We start from the raw sequence: 20,331 nt of genomic DNA, 5'->3' as shown, positions 1-20,331 counted from the left end.
CGAGCAATGCTGTTTGAACTAGCTGTTGGCAGCCCACAAGTGGCCCTGGTTAGTCCAACCTACATTTCATTCAACGCCTTCAAATTTAATCTTAGGAATTGGTTGATAGATAACCAAAGATGTGAACACTGATGTGTATACTATGTGGGGATTGAACTGTGTATAAGGGTTAAATTATGTATGTTATTGTTCATTCTATTTTATAAAATGTGTATGTTGTCCCTCTCTAACAAATAAATTAAAGCTGAAACCTACTGTAATTTAACATGATAATAAAGCAACCAACTCACCGAAACATTAACTCTAGCCAGAACTCTACACTGCCTAGTATGATTATACCAGATATTATCTTTATCTCCATATCCATAAGTGGCCGTGCAATAGTCAAATAAATTATGCAGATCAAAATCTTGACTTGCCCAGAGTGTAGATCTGAATCATTTGCTATTTTTGTAGAAAGCCATTTCTATAGGCTTCACTGATAAATCCCCCTGCTCTTGTTGCACGTTCACACATTTCGAATCAACTGTCCACTCCAATATCATCGAAATCAAATCACACGTGGTCGACACTGATCTTGGTTAAAATTGGGTCACAAAAACTACAACTCCCACAATTCCCTTTTTGGCATTCAACTTTTTTATTAAGGGAAGGACGGAGTGAGCTTTTGCCTGCCAGTCTGGACTTAACTATGGATACGTGGTAGTAGATGATCAACGTCCCCCACTCGTTTAGAAATACCTTTTCTAAACGACTTGCAACTTCTCGACAGACACAGCAACCATGCTTCCGCGCAAACAGGACTATGCGATGAAGAGGGCAGGGGGATCCAGGAGCGGCTCGGTTATGAACTTTAGGACAACGGTAACTTCGGGCTCCTTGCGCCGTTCTGCGGTTTTGCCATCGGTGCTGACTTTCGCAGTGATCGTGGCGTCCGGAGGCCTCCTGCTCATGATCGAAAAGGGAATGCTGAACAGTATGGAGACACCTCCACCTCTGGGGAACGGAAAACACTCGGACTACCTCAGACCAGTTCAGAGACACGACCCGGCAGCGGACACAGAATACCAGGTATAGGCATCACCACACCTACACCGTACTGTTAAGACAGTCACGGTAGCTATTGTATAATACTTGTAATAGCTTGGTGAAACCATTACATAATTCGTTGTGTACCTCTTAAGCTAAATGCAAGCTCATTTTCTGAATATAAGGCTGCTCCAGTTAAATCTGTTACATAGGATTTTGCCTGGCTTTACACAATGCAACTGTGCAATGGGCTTGGTTGGAACTCTTGAGGCCGTGACACAGGCACTATTTTAGGGATAATGTTGACAACAGACTTAACAGCATTTTTATATATATATATTTTTAAATATTTTGTCTGTTATAACCACTTTGCCACTTTTGCATAGATCCCACTTCCCTATTTTGCAATATCCAACACAATCAAAGTAACATTGCCCCCATCTTCATTGAGTCAAAAAGTGATCCCTGTTATCATTGAGGGTAATTATTATGTAACAGAAAATGTTTTGGGCAATGTGCCATATATAGGCAAAAATGCAAGAGGCAACAAAAGTGACACAGGGTCAAACAGTTTTTTTCTTTGAAACAACATTGCTAAAGCAACATTGCTGAGGCAACATCTTGGCCAATGTTGTCCATTAAAGTTGCCTAAAAAGTAGCTGGGTGTCTCATGGCCCCTGTTACTATGACGCCATACTATAATAACTCATCTTGAACATACATGAATTGTATTGGCTGCTTCTGAGGTAGTCAAATGCAATGAGGCTCAAGGATATGGATATTATTCTGCTCCTTTAGGGTGTAATACACTGGTCAACATGATGATGTCTCAACGTGTTAAATACTGACTGCATGGCAACCTCTTGGTGCCCAGATCAATTATATAGTATATTTTCCATCCGTCTCACTTTATTTTCTGTTGGCAAGTACATTGCCTTATCATGTTGCTCAAAAAGTTGCCCAGTGTATCTCCAGATTCACCACCCTTACGCCGGTAACAGACCAGGTCAGAAGCAGGTACCAGACCAGGGCAGAAGCAGGTACCAGACCAGGGCAGAAGCAGGTACCAGACCAGGGCAGAAGCAGGTACCAGACCAGGGCAGAAGCAGGTACCAGACCAGGGCAGAAGCAGGTACCAGACCAGGGCGCCTGTACGTTAATGCCAAGCAAGCAGTGCAAAAATGCTTCCGCATTCGTCACCGCACGCTAGTGCGGTAAAGCGCCCTTCTTTTCAGACAAATGCTACCGTGCGTGCACCGGCGGCGGCGTGCTCGCTCAGGTGCGTGCGTGCGCCGGCGTGCTCGCGCGAGGTGCCCGCGCATGCGCATGAGATCCCGCCCGAGCGGAGCTCAATATATATAAGTCACCGCCCCTTATTCAGTATCTAGCAATAGCTCAATTGGCAAGGACACATGGCTGTGGATCCTATGGCTTGTTTGCTGGCGAGTTCGAATCCCATCGAAAATATTTTTTAACGTGATTTTTTTTTAACGTGTATTCTTTCGCCGGTTAAGGTTAGGCATGGTTATGGTTAAGGTTAAGGTTAGGCATTGTTTCGGAGTTGGTTAAGGTTAGAACGGTTAAGTTTAGGCGCTGTTAAGGAGCTGGTTAAGGTTAGAGTTTGTCAAAGAGAATGGCAATATAATTTCTATGGTTAAGGTTAGGCATGGTTAAGGTTAAGGTTAAGGTTAGGCATTGTTTCGGAGTTGGTTAAGGTTAGAACGGTTAAGTTTAGGCGTTGTTAAGGAGCTGGTTAAGGTTAGAGTTTGTCAAAGAGAATGGCAATAGACAGCCTATTTCCGCGCGACCTGGGCGGCGGAAAATGAAAGGCGCATTACTGCATGCCACTACGGTAAATTTTTGCACTGCTTGCTTGGCATAAAGCTACACGCGACCAGGGCAGAAGAAGGTACCAGACCAGGGCAGAAGCAGGTACCAGACCAGGGCAGAAGCAGGTACCAGACCAGGGCCGAAGCAGGTAACAGACCAGGGCCGAAGCAGGTACCAGACCAGGGCAGAAGCAGGTACCAGACCAGGGCAGAAGCAGGTAACAGACCAGGGCAGAAGCAGGTACCAGACCAGGGCCGAAGCAGGTAACAGACCAGGGCCGAAGCAGGTACCAGACCAGGGCAGAAGCAGGTACCAGACCAGGGCAGAAGCAGGTACCAGACCAGGGCAGAAGCAGGTAACAGACCAGGGCCGAAGCAGGTACCAGACCAGGGCAGAAGCAGGTACCAGACCAGGGCAGAAGCAGGTACCAGACCAGGGCAGAAGCAGGTACCAGACCAGGGCAGAAGCAGGTACCAGACCAGGGCCGAAGCAGGTACCAGACCAGGGCAGAAGCAGGTAACAGACCAGGGCAGAAGTGCTGTGGACATCATTTCTTGTGAGAGCAGTATGCCTGGTTGTACACACCAGCCGTGATTCCCCCACGACCAGAGAGCAAGTGTCTATCACCTTGCACTGTTCCTCTCTTTTCTCCGTCTCCACTCGTTCCCCACAACCCCTCCCCTCCCCTTCCCTTCCCTGTGGCTGTGTGTGCGTGTGTCTTGGCTTTCCCTCCTCCTCTCCTCACCGTAAGGGGTTCTGGGACAGCGAGCAGAGAGACAGAGAAAAGAGTAAGCAAGGTGATGGACATTCCCCCAGGGCCCAGGCGCCAGTCTGCTCTGCTGCTCTTTTTTTTTGTATTCAAATCTGCGAGACACGCACATACTGTATGTAGACTCATGTTCACTTATCTGAGACATACACACACATACACTCGCATACACATATGAGACACACTCACATACACATCTGTGACACACACTCACATACACGTCTGAGACACAATCTCACACACACTTAGATGTCTCAGACACATACTCTCACGGGCACCTTGGAGAAGGATAGTATCCTGTTAGAAATGCAACATATGCTTACATTACAGATGGAGGTTGGCATCATGTAAGCAAGAGGTGAAATATTTCTCCCATGCCATATGTACGTGTGTATATATGCATATTATTATTATTTTATTTAATCTTTTGTTGTTAGTATCGTTTAATTTCCATGTCTGTTTTTGGTATGTCTGTCTAAGTAATTTGTTTGTATGTTTATAAGAAAAAAAGACAAATCGTTAAAATGTTTGATGGCACTGTTGAAGAATTGAAATAATTAGGGATGCCCCGATCGATCGGCCAGCGATCGGTATCGGCCGATATTCAGTATAAATATGAGATCGGTGATCGGTGATAATGCTTTATTTTCGCTGATCGTTAAAACCGATCGAACTTATGCAACATATGTTTGCATTATTAAACCATGAAGATGCTTTAAAAAATAATTTAATGAAAATGTACTAAGAGTAGTCTACTGACACACTAATAAAAAAATTTATTTACATCTAAGACTATTTATATAAAAACTCTTGGGTGCCCTTTTTTTGCACAGTACTGTGTTTTCTATCCACTTTAGCCAAACACACACACACACACACACACACACACATATATATATATATATATATATACTACTGTGAGAAAATAATAATTACACACAAAGGGATAATGGCTTATAGCAGACTTAATGATTTTAGAATATTTCAGATAATGAAATTAAATGTTTATCATCAACTATCCAGTTAGTATTTATACTGTCTGTAACGTTTGGCTACTTTAAATCATTGAATGTAGAGAGAGAGCGAGAGAGAGAGAGGGGGCGAGAACGCACAAGAGAGCCAGCCCCCCCCCCCCCGGGTTTTGTTCTAGGTTCGCGTTTTGATCGTCTAAGCTGCCGTAGGTGATGACGTCACACTCGAATGTAAACAGGAAGAGTCAAACACGGAGATGGAAAGTGGATGATATACAGAAACGAATAACTAATAAATATGAAGTTATGTTTAAACTTCTGTTGTCAAGCGTTGTCACTTGTCAATATAACCCACCCCCTTTCCTCACTTTTCCACCGTCCCTGCTTCACTCGGGACCACCAGCTAACGTTAGCCTAAAGCTCCGCCGTCCCTGCTTCACTCGGGACCACCAGCTAACGTTAGCCCATTGCTCGTGTCAATTAAATTGCATGTTATTAAATGTCCGCGCTGGTCTGTCTAATGAAATTACAACCGCAACATTATGTCGCCTGTACAGCCCTGGTTGTAGGCTAATGTTAGTGTAGTGAAATGCGAATGAAGGGGTGAAATCACTATTCGCAAGCTTGCGAGTAGATATAATTTTTCATTCGCACCGGCCAAATTAGGGGGCAATTTGCGACGATTTCGTCGCAGCGTACAGGCCTGCCGATATGGCTCAAGACGATCTGTGATCGGTGGCAAAAAACGTGATCGGGGCATCCCTAGAAATAATTGTAAGATTTGTGCAAAAACATCAATACAAAAAAGAAAAAGAGCAGCAGAGCAGACTGGCGCCTGGGGGAATCTCCATCACCCTCCATTCCTTAAATGTAATATCGGTGGGTGGCTGCTCTTAACACATTCAGCGCCAGAGGTGGCTGTGTGCCAGCGCTTTAATGAATGGGGATACATGCCGGTGTTTTCAGGGCTAAAACTATATTAAATATCATAGCTATGGATAAAAACGATTGCCCATTTGACATCGAGTATTTATTGTTCAATTTGTGAAAAATAAATAATTTTTTCATCCATACATTCCCGTTTTATACCGTGGTGAATAGGAGTATAGTTTTTGAGTAATTCTGTGTAATCCCAGGAAACGCCGCTAAGCAGCGTTTAGTGCATTTACTAGAAACCGTGCCATTCCTCGGCTGGATCAACAATCACTCTGAAATTAACGCTATATTATCGGTATTATGTTTCATCATGCATGCATGAAAGGGTGGGGGGAGGTTTCAATGCTTCGATCGTCATCAACGGAATACGTTACACAGTACATTACAGACACGCGCTCCGATCGCGGGGAAGGATTTGTTGGATCAACGCAAGATTGATACCATATAGCCCTTACCTTGACTAGGATGTACTGCAAAAAGAATATTCCAATTATCTGATCGCCATTCCAAGTATTGATGTCGATCGTGTTGCCAACATAATCCACCAAAGAACATGAATCGGCGGTGCTTGATTCGCCCCAATCCATGTGTTATAAACGTTACTCCTGCCCGACAAGGAAAACCCGGACCGGACTTTTTAGATCGACGTACAGGCCAAGCCAGAGAGATTCCAAGGATGTGCAATACCGGCCGCAAGATGTTAGGCGGCGGTATTGGACGTTTGCGATCTCAGACCCATTCCCAAAGATAACATCAGGCTCCCTCGATGGATTATGAATGGAAATAGCGAATAAAAGAAATAACGACCAAAACCCGACTTTTCTCGGGTTTGGCGCTCAAGCGATGGCGAGTTAACCCGACTTATCTCAGGTCTGACTCTGGCGTCTAATGTGTTAATAATCACAGGTAGAGCTGATATTTATCATGGGTTAAAAAAAAAATCAAGAGCTTTTTAACTCTTGGACATTTTAAATCGACAATTTTAAACATTTCCGTCTGTTTGTACCCATCTCAGAGCCGAGAGAGAAGTGTCTCTGTTGTATCTCTCCATCACCTGTTGCTGTGCCTCTTTTCTGTCTCTCCACTCACTGTCGCACTACCCCTCCCCTCTGTGTGCATGTGTGTTGTCTTTCTCCGCTTTCCCATCTCCTCTCACCACAAATGGTCTGCATTTATATATATATATAATTGAAGCACATCCTACCCTTCATCTGTACATTCACTGATATACAATTAACATATTTAAAACCTTAACACTTTGAGTGCCAGCGACGTGTTATGTCGTCTTTTCATGCCCCCCGTTGAGTGCCAACGACGCGAATTGTCGTTTGATTTTTTTTATTAGCGATCTGAATTCATATTTCATCAACCGAGTCTCCCGTTGGTACAGCAGCCCCTCTAGGAGCTCCGATGGGAAAATACCGCCCCCTATCGTCTATCCCTGTGTAACTGCAGGCCATTCGATTATACTGGTGGATCTGTGGGGGGGGAGCCTACTGGCTCCTCTATGCTGGCGAGGGATCTGATGAACATGGAAGTGATCGCGAGATGGAAAGCAGCCTGGAATATATATTTACAGCAGCCAATAACCAATCAATAAACGCGATCGATATTTGGAATGGGGATCAGGAATTGGAATAATCTTTTTGGAGAACATCTGATCTAAGGTAAGGAGTCTATGTTACCAGTTTTAGGATAATCAGAGCTAGGGGTGGACGGTATAAACGGTATAAACGGTATGAATTTGCTCTACGGTATGGATTTTGACTATACCGTGTAACCGGTAGTGCAGCTCTAAAATAGCAATGACGTCATGTAACCACAGCGCGACTATTTCACTCGCATTTTCCCCTAAAAATAGATAGAATTAGTCATAGATGTAGGAAAGCCCTGCTAATAAGACTACTTTGTTCTGTACTGACCCTTTAAGAGTTCCTCCCCTTTAATGTGAGCGAGCTGGTCTCAGTGTTATTGTCTGACGACTACTTTGTTCTGTACCGGTCCTCTAAGAGTTCCTCCCCTTTAACGTGAGCGAGCCGGTCTCAGTGTTATTGTCTGACGACTACTTTGTTCTGTACCGGTCCTCTAAGAGTTCCTCCCCTTTAACGTGAGCGAGCCGGTCTCAGTGTTACCGTCTAACGACGTGCTGTAGTAGTTTACCCTGTCCCCATGGGATAACGTGTGCGTCAATGAACGTGAGTACTGTACCTGCGTTTAGTTCGTTCATTCAGTTTACTCTGTACTTAGTGCGTCCCCGCTGATCCATTCCCGTTGACGTCATTCCCCCCGTTACTGAAACACTGCGCCGTTAGCTTAGCTACACGTTAGCCAACTTACGTTGCCCCTCCTATGATATGCTGCTGCGTTGCGTGGCTAGCTTAGACGCACGTTAGCTAGCCTAAGCTATAACTATAACTCACTCATTACCCCTAGTGAACTGAATGTATCTTACACCTGGTTTACAGTCCACCTACCTATACCGTTTACATGCACTGAAGGAGTAATTCCCTACATAGGTTATGTAGGTTATGTATATTAACTCTGGTTAAGTGAATGCTCTAGTTACTATTTGCATTATACTACTAATGGATATTCTTGTTTATGTACATCACTACTGTGTTATTAATGTATACTGTATTGTATTCCTCTGTAGACAACCACACCTGGAAATCTATCAAATAACAACCAGTAACTGCAGCACGCCTCTGTGTAATTCTTTAATGGGTGTTACAACCCCATAGTGTCCGCCAGTTCCATCAAACGCACCCTGTGGAGGCCCTAGCCCTCCGTTTCATGGTCCTTCGAGCCGGATGGAGCTCCTTCAAGACGCTATGGCAGACCAGGACATCACAGAGACCACCGCTCAACCGCAGAGAGAGCGCCACCTACCAAGCCACCTACGTGACTTCGAAGTGGGATACGAACCTCAACCCAGTACTCAACTCAGTACCCAACCCAGTACTCAACTCAGTACCCAACCTAGCGCTCAACCTAACACCCCGCCTAGTACTCAACCCAGTACTCAACTCGGTACTCAACCCAGTACTCAAGCCAGTACTCAAGCCAGTACTCAACCCAGTACTCAACCTAGTACTCAATCCAGTACTCAACTCAGTACTCAACCCAGTACTCAATCCAGTACTCAAGCCAGTACTCAAGCCAGTACTCAACCCAGTACTCAACTCTGTACTCAACCACAAGATGAACCGCCAAAGGCCCTATCCCACGCATCACGGCGCCGGGATAGCGAGACGAGGAACCCATCTACGAGGAGCGAGCGGTCAGGCGTTGGCTCCCATCGTTCATACCCGGCGAGCGAGGCAAGGGGCCCGTCCGAAGGTAGTAGGCCCTCACATCAGCCAAATCATAGATCCACCATAAGGTCAGGTGCCTGCTCCCATCGCTCATGCCCGGCGAATGAGGCAAGGGACCCGTCCGAAGGTAGTAGGTCCTCATACCGGTCAATTCCTAGACCCACCATAAGGTCAGGCGTTGGTCCCCATCGTTCATCCGGGAGCGTACACACACAACATGCTCTCTCACCAGTCCAGGAAGCTATCCTCCAGGAGCACATCCACTCCCTGGAGCTCGAGGAGCTACAGCGCCAGGTAGAAGAAGACGGCAACGCCGACCTGGAGTGCCAACGCTTACAGCGCATACAGCAGGAAGCACAAGATGCAAGAGAAGCTATCGCTACACGCCTCGACAGGCAGAGGCGGCTTAAGAAGAAGGAGCAGGAACTTCAATTAGCCAAAATTGTCACCTCACTTCTTCAAGAGTCCGAGACGGGACCACGTAGCGGTGCATCGTCCCCCCGGGGCCTCTACTCCCTACCAGCGATGCACGCCCCACCTGCCAACGCTCCCGCAGGCTCACCGCATCAACCCATCTCTCACCTACACCCTGCACCCCCTCTTGTGCCCGCAGCAGTATCTGAGCCGACCTATCCACCACCTGGACTACAGCACCACGTAGCGGCACCTGTGCCTCTAGCACTCCCTACTATACCACAGAACATGCATTCCCCGCCGGCTAACCCAGCCGCCATCACCCCAGTGATGCACCATCCAGCACAGGCGACGTCTCGCTCTGCCGCTCCCCCTGTGTCATGGTACCCAGCTCCTAACATGCCTGGTCCAATTGAGCAACCTACGACCTCACACGAACCTTCTGTAGCTACACACAGTACCCAGAGTCCTACCTACGGTGCGACCATCTCTACTGCAGCCCCACCATACCAGAACGCGAGTCCTGCTGCACCTCACATGGCTCTTACCCCGCCACAGGTTATATCGGGGCATTTACAGCACCCAGGATCAGAGATGCTGATTACCTCTCCCTACGGCATCCCACAGCCGATGCTGCCAGTCTTTGAACGTGACCGCGAAAGTGACTTTGCCCTACTCAAGATAGCCTTGGATAACTTGATGGGTAGTACCGGGCACCTGTCTGAACAGTATAAGTACCAGGTGCTCCTCGGCCACTTGAAACTCCCCAGTGCTCTCCACCTTGCCAGAGCCTACATGTATGACCCTCGACCGTATACCGCTGCATTGCAAGCCCTGCAAGACAAGTACGGCCAACCCAGACAGCTCGTCCAATCAGAGTTAGGCGCCATTCTCAACTCACCTCCCATCAAGTTCGGTGACACTGAAGCCTTCGACTCCTTCGCCCTGTCCATCCAGTCTCTGGTGGGCATGCTCGGGACACTTGAAGGTCAAAACGGGTACGAGTTGAGATGCGGATCCCACGTCGACCGGCTCCTGAGCAAGATGCCCCCTTCAGTCAGGGACGGATTCATCGAATACTGCCTCAGCCGCGGCATTCTCCGGACAGGGTCAGACCTGACATACACCCTGCCCGACCTGGCAGCCTGGCTCCAGATGAAGTCACAGGCTAAGCGCCTCTCAAGTCGAGCCGCAGCGCTCTATCAGTGCGACGCACCCAAGCCAACCAAGCAAGACCAACGTGTCACCCACTATAAGGAGAAGACCACAACCATCCTCCTCAATGCTGGGGAAGTCGCTAGTACCCCAGAGCCTACTCGCTACAAAACCCCTTTCAAGTCCAAACCGTATTGCCCCTATTGTGACAACAAGGAGCACTTCTTGAATGCTTGTGACGACTTCAAGACGCTATCTACCAGCCAGGCCGTGAAGTGGATCAGAGAGGAGAAACGGTGCTGGAAGTGTGGCCGCAAACACTCTGCCGAAGCATGTACTCTGACGCGCCCATGCAATACATGCAAAGAACAGCACCTTACCATTCTGCACGACTCCATACAGCAGGGTGAAACCACAGTCTGTATGGTCACTACACCACCCACTAAGGTATACCTCGACCGGCCCAACCGTCCACAACAGGTTATGTTAAAGGTCATCAAGGTCATCTTGAGGAACGGGGACCAAGCCCTGGAGACCTACGCCGTGTTGGACGACGGCTCTGAACGAAGTATCGTTCTGCCTCAAGCCGTGCGGCGGCTGAACCTAACCAGAACGCCAGAGACTCTCCATCTACAAACCGTCCAGCAGAATGTCGAACAGCTCCAGGGCAGCTCCGTCTCCTTCGACGTTTCTCCATGGTGCACGCCTTCCCAGAAGTATCGGATCCACCAGGCCTTCACCGCCGAAGGCCTCAGCCTGGCCGAACACTCTTATCCTGTGGCCGCACTACAGAAACGCTACAAGCACCTCCACGGCCTGCCCCTACCACCAGTCGACCATGCCCAGCCACTACTCCTGATTGGTTCAGATATGCCACACCTTCTGACCCCAGTACAGCCTGTACGCGCAGGCCCACCAGGCGGCCCCGTCGGTATTTGCACCCGACTAGGTTGGTCACTCCAGGGCCCTACAAACCTTGCCCAGACTACATCTTCTTCACAGTGCCTCCACACTGCCACTGCCTCTCCAGCCACAGAGCTCTTCAGGAACGTCGAGCGCCTCTGGCAAGTCGACACTCTCCCTTACATCAGCACGAAGGCAGTCACCCGCTCCAAGCAAGATCAGCAAGCCATGGTCGCGCTCCAAGCACTCACTACCAGGGTCAAGGTCGACGGAGTCCAGCGCTACGCTACTCCCCTGCTTCGGCAAGCAAATGCTACCCCACTACATGTCCCTAAGGAAGCTGTGCTGCCATGCCTCCGCAGCATAGAGAGAAGACTTACCAAGGACCCCAAACGAGCCGAGGTCTACTGTAATGAGATACGGAAACTGGAGAAGGCTGGTTACGTGGCAAGGATAACCCCAGCAGAAGCTGACCAGTCTGCAGAATCCTACTACATCCCGCACCATATGGTGACCCACAACAGTAAGGACAGGATCGTTTTTAACTGTTCATTCCAGTACCAAGGCCTGTCCCTAAATGACCTTCTGCTTCCTGGACCTACACTCGGGCCAACCCTGCTCGGTGTCCTCCTCAGGTTTCGTCAGCATGCCGTGGCAGTCAGTGGCGACATCAAAGGTATGTTTCACCAGATCCGCCTGCTGCCTACCGACAAGCCAGTGCTGCGCTTCATCTGGAGGAACATGGAGAGGGAGAAGGAGCCGGATATCTATGAGTGGCAGGTACTTCCATTCGGGACAACCTGTAGCCCCTGCTGTGCCATTTACGCCCTCCAGCAACACATCCAAAACGACACAGAGGGCAATTCCAACTTGATAAAGACAGTCGAGCAGTCCTTCTATGTCGACAACTGTCTGCATAGCACACACTCCGCCGAAGAGGCCAAGCGTCTCGTCGATGAACTCCGCCATCACCTACAGACGGGAGGGTTCGAGGTCCGCCAGTGGGCAAGCAACGTGCCTATGGTCATCGAGCACCTTCCGCCTGAAGCCCGCTCCGAAAGCAGCGAACTGTGGCTCTCCAAGAGTAGTAGTGATCTTCAGGAGCCTACACTGGGCCTACGCTGGAACTGCCTCAATGACTCCCTGGGCTATAAGCATCGCCCTGTGGAGACCTCAGCACCTACCATGAGGAACCTCTACAGAGTACTTGCCTGCCAGTACGACCCCCTTGGCTACATTGTACCTTTCACCACAAGAGCCAAGGTCATCATACAAGACCTTTGGAAGGAGGAGGTCGGCTGGGACGACCCAATCCGACCCCAAAGCCTGCTCGACAGATGGCGCACCTGGGAGCAAGAGATCCCTCACCTCATACACCTGGAGTTCCACCGAGCCTACGCTCCACCACATGCGAACACCTCTACTTCGACCAGGGACCTCCACATCTTCTGTGACGCGTCCGAGCGTGCATACGGCTCTGTCGCCTACATGCGGACCATGGATGACCAACAGCAAGTCCACATTTCCTTTGTGCTCGCTAGGTCTCGGGTGGCCCCCAGGAAGCAGCTGTCGATGCCCCGACTCGAGCTGAGCGCTGCCCTCACAGGTGCCCAGCTTAATGATGTACTTCAAGCCGAGCTCACCGTCCCCATCCAACGGGTCGTCTTGTGGTCGGATTCCACCACAGTTCTCCATTGGATCAAGTCAGAGTCCTGTAGATATAAGGTCTTCGTGGGCACACGAGTTGCGGAAATCCAGAACCTGACCGAGCCCGATAACTGGAGATACGTGAACTCTGCCTCAAACCCAGCAGACGACATCACTCGGGGCCTAACCTTGGAGGAACTGGTACGACCACATCGATGGCACAAAGGTCCAGAGTTCCTCTACCTACCTGAAGACCAGTGGCCTACTATGCCCTCTGCTCATCCCGAGTCCGACGGCCACGAGATGAAGAAGTCTGCCATAATCTGTCATGTAACCACCTCTCCCAGTCCTCTGCTCCCTGCCGTTGAAGACTTCACTTCATGGAAGGACCTCGTCCAAGCAACAGCCAGGTCCCTTCACGGTGCGGCTGACGCCCAGACTACAGATCAGCCCTACGAAGCAGCTGACGTCCTCAATGCCGAGAAGGTCCTCCTTACACGAGCCCAGCTGGACTCATTCCCCGAGGAGATCAAGGCCCTCCAGTCTGACCGACCTCTTCCCTCAGACAGTCGTTTGAGCTCCCTATCTCCGGAGTACGACAAGGCTACAGGTCTCCTCAGAGTAGGCGGTAGGCTGCGCAGAGCCGAGAATTTGGGGATGGATGCCATTCACCCAATCGTCTTGGACCCACATCACCCCCTGACAAGGCTGATCATCCAAGACTATGATCAAACTCTTCTCCACCCCGGGCCTGAGAGGGTATTCGCTGATCTTCGATCCCGATTCTGGGTCCTACGAGGAAGAGAAGCAATCCGCAAGCATCAACACACCTGCCGAGAATGTCATCTGTGGCGAGCAAAGCCCGACATGCCTAAAATGGCCGACCTTCCGCCCTGTCGCCTGCGTCTCTACAAGCCCCCATTCTATTCTACAGGAGTAGACTGTTTCGGGCCATTTCACATCAAGATAGGGCGCCGGAATGAGAAGAGGTGGGGGATCGTCTACAAGTGTATGACTACACGCTGCATACACCTTGACCTCCTAGAAAGCCTGGACTCTGACGCCTTCTTGATGTCCCTGAGGCGTTTCATCTCACGCCGCGGCACACCTTTCGAGCTCCTCAGCGATAATGGCACAAACTTTGTCGGAGGAAACAGAGAGCTGCAGGAAGCCTTTGCCGAGATGGAACCCAGACTGAAGGAACAGTTAGCTAAGCAGAAGATTACGTTCCGCTTCAACCCGCCAAGCGCACCGCACTTTGGTGGAACTTGGGAGAGGGAGGTGAAGTCGGTGAAGACTGCCCTCAGAGTCATCCTGAAAGATCAGATAGTGTCTGAGACCGTCCTCCACACAGTCCTCATCGAAGTGGAGGGCATCATGAATGCAAAGCCATTGGGCTACCTCTCCTCGGACGTTGCAGACCCTGATCCCGTTACCCCGAACCTCCTCATCATGGGACGCCGTGACTCGTCTCTACCTCAAGCAGTTTACGACTCCAGTGACCTCCTTGGGAAACGTCGCTGGAGGCATAGTCAAGTGCTGGCCGACCACTTCTGGTCTGCATTCATTCGCCACTACTTACCGGGTCTACAGGAGAGGCAGAAGTGGAGGAAGGACGGCAAGGAACTGTCACTAGGCCAGGTGGCCCTAATCGTTGACCCACAGCTCCCTCGGGCACTCTGGCCTGTCGGGAAGGTCACTCAGACATACCCTGGAGCTGACGGGCGCATCCGCACCGCCGCTGTCCAAGTGAAGGACCGAACATACCTGCGCCCTGTGTCCCGGTCGGTGCAGCTCCCGAGCCTCCCGGATACCGAGGACCCCAGAGACTTTCCCGTTTTAGTTCAAAAGGTCTAAGTAGACTTTTGGGTGCGGCTGTGTAGGAAAGCCCTGCTAATAAGACTACTTTGTTCTGTACTGACCCTTTAAGAGTTCCTCCCCTTTAATGTGAGCGAGCTGGTCTCAGTGTTATTGTCTGACGACTACTTTGTTCTGTACCGGTCCTCTAAGAGTTCCTCCCCTTTAACGTGAGCGAGCCGGTCTCAGTGTTATTGTCTGACGACTACTTTGTTCTGTACCGGTCCTCTAAGAGTTCCTCCCCTTTAACGTGAGCGAGCCGGTCTCAGTGTTACCGTCTAACGACGTGCTGTAGTAGTTTACCCTGTCCCCATGGGATAACGTGTGCGTCAATGAACGTGAGTACTGTACCTGCGTTTAGTTCGTTCATTCAGTTTACTCTGTACTTAGTGCGTCCCCGCTGATCCATTCCCGTTGACGTCATTCCCCCCGTTACTGAAACACTGCGCCGTTAGCTTAGCTACACGTTAGCCAACTTACGTTGCCCCTCCTATGATATGCTGCTGCGTTGCGTGGCTAGCTTAGACGCACGTTAGCTAGCCTAAGCTATAACTATAACTCACTCATTACCCCTAGTGAACTGAATGTATCTTACACCTGGTTTACAGTCCACCTACCTATACCGTTTACATGCACTGAAGGAGTAATTCCCTACATAGGTTATGTAGGTTATGTATATTAACTCTGGTTAAGTGAATGCTCTAGTTACTATTTGCATTATACTACTAATGGATATTCTTGTTTATGTACATCACTACTGTGTTATTAATGTATACTGTATTGTATTCCTCTGTAGACAACCACACCTGGAAATCTATCAAATAACAACCAGTAACTGCAGCACGCCTCTGTGTAATTCTTTAACGGGTGTTACAACCCCATAGTGTCCGCCAGTTCCATCAAACGCACCCTGTGGAGGCCCTAGCCCTCCGTTTCAATAGATAATAGATATGTGCAAACTGGAAAAAGTTATTTAGGAGGCTTCGCGCAGTGGGCGTGCCAGCCCCTCCCGCATGCATGTAAACACGGGTCTAGTAGTCTAGTGGGACGGGACACGGCACACGGGAGGACGGCGGCGTCTCCCTGAGCTAACGTTAGCTTAGCTACCGTTACAAAATGACCCAGTCAACTATTCACTTTTAGTTTAATACATGATGAGGCATTGTCTAACCGAACGGTATCTAGTCGGCCAGCTACCGATAGCTCCTGACATCAACAAACGCTCCATCAAGTCTAGTAGAGACGTGTATGATAGCTCCGTTAGCTGTTAGCTCACGTTAAAGCAAGTTAGTTCACCGCTCAAAACGAAATGTCCCATTGAACTAAATAATCCACTGAGGCGTTGTATTAACGTTATATATCCGGCTAGCAGTAGCTACAGATAGCTCCTGATATCAATGTCTTATAAGTTATAACACTGATTCGATGCGTATTCGAGCTGAGGGCTTGCTAACGTTATACCAATACAATAGGGTCCAGGTGCAGTGCCGGAGAATCCTGGCCGTAGCTCTGCTCGAGGCTACTCGAGTATAGGTCCAGGTGCAGCTCCGGAGAATTCTGGCCGTAGCTGGAGGCTACTAGAGTACACACAGACAGTGGAGCTTGTTGCGTGGTGGCGATGTCTCGCAGATAATACAAGTACAAGTCTAATTATATAATATATATATTTTATAAAAAGAAAATTAAAAATTATATAAAATAAAAAAAATTCTTTTATCAAAAACGATGATACCGTGATATATACCGTTACCGTCTATGCTTCAAATTGTACCGTGATATAAATTTTAGACCATACCGTCCACCCCTAATCAGAGCTGTATTCACTGAGATAACAGCGTGTCCCGTATATGTGTGTGTGTGTGTGCTGTTGAGGAAATGAGAATCGATGTCTCAGCTCGCTTCTATAGCGTGCATAAGTACACATATACTATCGATAATCTAGCATTTATTTGAAAACGATTCATAAATAGGCAGACAAATGACAACGTGTCTAGTGTATTCGAGAATATATTCCAATAAATGCCGTTTATGAGGGAATCTTTCTATTTTCTGGAAATTTTCGAGAAAACGATAGCTTTTCGAAATGCTATAAAAAGGATATGAACCTATTAAAAAACAATCCGTTTCGACAATGTTGACTGCAAACAAGTCATTGATAAGCGACGGGCAGATTAGACACATAGCCATAAATTAAAACATAGATTATGCGTTTTTAACGCTATCATTGAAGTGGATGACGGCACTCAAGGACATTAATCAACGTTATGGCTGGCACTGAAAGTGTTAATAACGTGTTTGTTCATACAGTTTTGATGGTTTTATAATGTGGTATACGTCCAATCGCTCGTGCTGAGAATAGACGACAAGCCCAAACCGTCCCTACAAATCACGAGCCGGCCATGGGGGATCATCCCCATGTTCCCCGGGTCGTATGTTCCCCGCTTTGATTGATTAATAGATTGAACATTTTATAAATTTTTATTATTTTATTAATTATTAATGTCCGCCTTGTTTCGAACGGTTAAGCTTAGGCCCTCGTTCGAACTGGTTAAGGTTAGAGTTTGGAATCAGGGCTGGCCTGGTGGTCTAAAATTTTCAATCTATCAATCAATCAAAGCGGGGAACATAGGACCCGGGGAACATAGACATGCTCCCGGCCATGGCATGGCTGGTGTGAGCGGTCAAATCTGTTAACAAAGGAGCGGTGAAAGGAAACTGGCTGCTGATCCCGGCGTGTGGCGGCGTTCGTGGCGCTTCTGCGTCCAGTGTGCCGGCCCCGTTACCATATGCTTTTTAGGGAAATTAATGTATTGATGAATGTTGCTTTTCCTTATATTATCACCGACATCCAAGTTGGGGGATCCCCCTTTGAACGGCCCATCTAAAGTTTCTCTCCTCCACCTTGTGGTGTTTTTTTCCTTATCGCTAGGTTTTTAGTGAGTTTTTCCTTACCTTCGTTGGAGAATGTCAGTGTTGCATATTTGGATTTTGTTCTTGATTTATTGTGATGTTTCTTCTTGACATGTTTTAAAGAAGACTTGTACAGCACATGGGGGCATTACCTTGTGATTTCTGGCTTTACAAATACATTTATTAAATGCACTTTATTATTTAAAATATTCTGTTATATGTACAGTGTTGTGTTACATGTATGTTGTATATTGTACTACGGTCTGTGGGAGCTCCCCTGAAATTTCGTTGTATACTTGTGTGCAATGACAATTAAAAGTCTATTCTATTCTACATTTGATTTGATCCTCCAACTATCGTCTTTCCTAACATCCAGCCCACCCTAACACTTTCCTCTCCTTTTGTCACATTTTAGATTCTCCAGGAGATCCGTAACCGCACCATCCGAGCAATTTGTGGCCAGAAGAACATGCCTCACAACGTCTGGTCCCTCAGCCCCCTGCAGAGGAAGACCCTCCTGCAGCACGTCCTCGTGAACGAGGAGCACCGCTTCCTCTACTGCTACGTCCCCAAAGTGGCCTGCTCCAACTGGAAGAGGGTCCTCAAGGTCCTGAACGGAGCCCTGGAGAGCGTCGCCGTCAACATCAAGATGGACCACCACAGTGACCTGCTCTTCCTGTCCTCCATGAAGCCGGAGGAGATCAAGTACCGGCTGAAGCATTACTACAAGTTCATGTTCGTGCGGGAGCCCATGGAGCGCCTGCTCTCGGCGTACAAGAACAAGTTCGGGGAGATCGCATCCTACCAGAAGAAGTACGGCGTGGAGATCGTCAAGCGGTACAGGAAGAGCCGTGCCAAGGATGCGCCAGTGGCTGGAGACGACGTGACCTTCGCAGAGTTTGTTCGTTATCTGCTGGACGAGGACGTGACACGTATGAATGAGCACTGGATGCCGGTGTACAACCTGTGTCAGCCCTGCGCCGTGTCCTACGACTTTATCGGCTCCTATGAGCATCTGGAAAGCGACGCAGAGCACGTGCTCCAGCAGATCGGCACGCCCCCCCACGTGCACTTCCCAGAGCGGCAGACGTGGTACAAGCCGGTCACCGCGGAGACCCTGCACTACTACCTGTGCAGCCTACCGCCAAAGCTACTGAGGGAACTCCTGCCCAAGTATATACTAGACTTTTCCCTCTTCGCCTACCCCCTCCCGAACACAACCACTGAATATTGCAGACATTAACTGTATTATTATTATACATTTTTTTTAATGGTTTTTTTGTATAGTTTTCAAATTATTTTTTTATACAGAATCTCTCTTGTGCTTTGTATTTTTATTACTAGGGAACATGCATTTTGATACCAGTTTTACATTTGACATAAGATGCTAATGTGGCATCGCAGAATACACATGAGGCCTCTGTGAGATTAGCCGGATGTTAAAACCACTGACACTTGAAATCAACTGTAAACAAAGACAACGTGGAAAATGTTGCAGAGAGCCGAATTGCACTGTTCATTCAACGTCCATTTCAGATGTTACCGTCAAACAATCATAGACCTTTGCAGTAGATGGGCACTATCTATCTATGCTGAAATTCAGCATTCATTGTCCAGGTCAAATAATAACATTAAAGTTGCGGTGCTGACATTTGTACTTTGCTAGTTTCTTCATGTGGATAATAGAGTGGGTAGCAGAATAATGGGTTAAATGTGTGCTCGTTGTCGTTTTGAGAGTCGAGAGAAGTGAAAGAATTTCCAACAAGGCATATTTATTTTATAGCCCAATAAACAAAGTGTCCTCAGAGGAAGATTGGGTGCTTCGAACACTCATTTGAAGCTAGAAAGCTACCTGAAAAGTTACCGTTTCACTGTTGTGAGGAACATACTAGGAACATTAAAAAGGTTTAAATCTTTAAAAAAAAAATAAAGCATTGCAAAAACATCACAACATAAACATTGCACATCGGCGGAAAATAATGTGCAATATTTTCCGCTGATGTGCAATGTTTTTTTTTCTGCTGTGATGTTTTTGCAATGCTTTAAAAAAATAAAACTTTTAATGTTCGTGTGAATAAGTGCATATGTAGCAGAGGGTATGAGTGGGTACATGAATGTGTGGTGTGATAGTGAGTATGGGTACAACAAATGTATGTATGGTAGTGTGTCTATAGGTACATCATGGATGTGTTGAGTGGTATGTAGGTATCGTTGTTTTAGGTGCTGCACGAACCAATCTCGTACTGTATTTTGCAATGACAATAAAGCTTTCTACTTCTACTTGTTTACAGTGACCACGCCTGTAATTCTTCATACTGGTATTCTAGTCTTACGTTTGGTTCACAGTGCTCAACTCTTTTATTTCTATTTATGACGATATAAGATGGAATAAATGTAAGGATCACATGTGTCGTAAATATGTTTTGTAAAGTAATTGCAGGCTCTGCAGATGTAAACAAACCCCCCTCCTTGGAAACGGCACAGTGCACCTTTAAAGGTCATCTCCATGGTTTCCTGCTGGCTCTTCAGGCTAAGTTTGTGGTTTAGAATCGGCCTCACAACATTTGTCTAATGACATGTTGGGGTGTAATGATTC

General features: G+C 47.9%; 1 protein-coding gene across 1 annotated transcript; it reads left to right on the top strand.

The window, feature by feature from the left end:
- Positions 1-659: 659 nt before the first annotated feature.
- chst14 (carbohydrate (N-acetylgalactosamine 4-0) sulfotransferase 14) lies at positions 660-20,021 on the top strand. The gene is made up of 2 exons (XM_084307398.1): positions 660-1,071; positions 18,151-20,021. The coding sequence occupies exons 1-2, from the start codon at positions 784-786 to the stop codon at positions 18,976-18,978; spliced, it is 1,116 nt and encodes a 371-aa protein (XP_084163524.1). The 5' UTR covers positions 660-783; the 3' UTR covers positions 18,979-20,021.
- Positions 20,022-20,331: the final 310 nt, after the last annotated feature.

The sequence above is a fragment of the Notolepis coatsorum genome (assembly GCF_963971535.1).
Source record: "Notolepis coatsorum genome assembly, chromosome: 2".
Lineage (NCBI taxonomy): Eukaryota > Metazoa > Chordata > Actinopteri > Aulopiformes > Paralepididae > Notolepis > Notolepis coatsorum.
The sequence above is the reverse complement of the archived record's forward strand: the minus strand, read 5'-3'. Positions and strand labels throughout refer to the sequence as shown.

Excerpts from the sequence above, each read along its gene's own strand:
- chst14 (XM_084307398.1), top strand. The coding sequence starts at position 784 with ATGCTTCCGCGCAAACAGGACTATGCGATGAAGAGGGCAGGGGGATCC. Across the intron at positions 1,072-18,150 it reads CAGCGGACACAGAATACCAG|ATTCTCCAGGAGATCCGTAA; the intron begins GTATAGGCATCA and ends GTCACATTTTAG.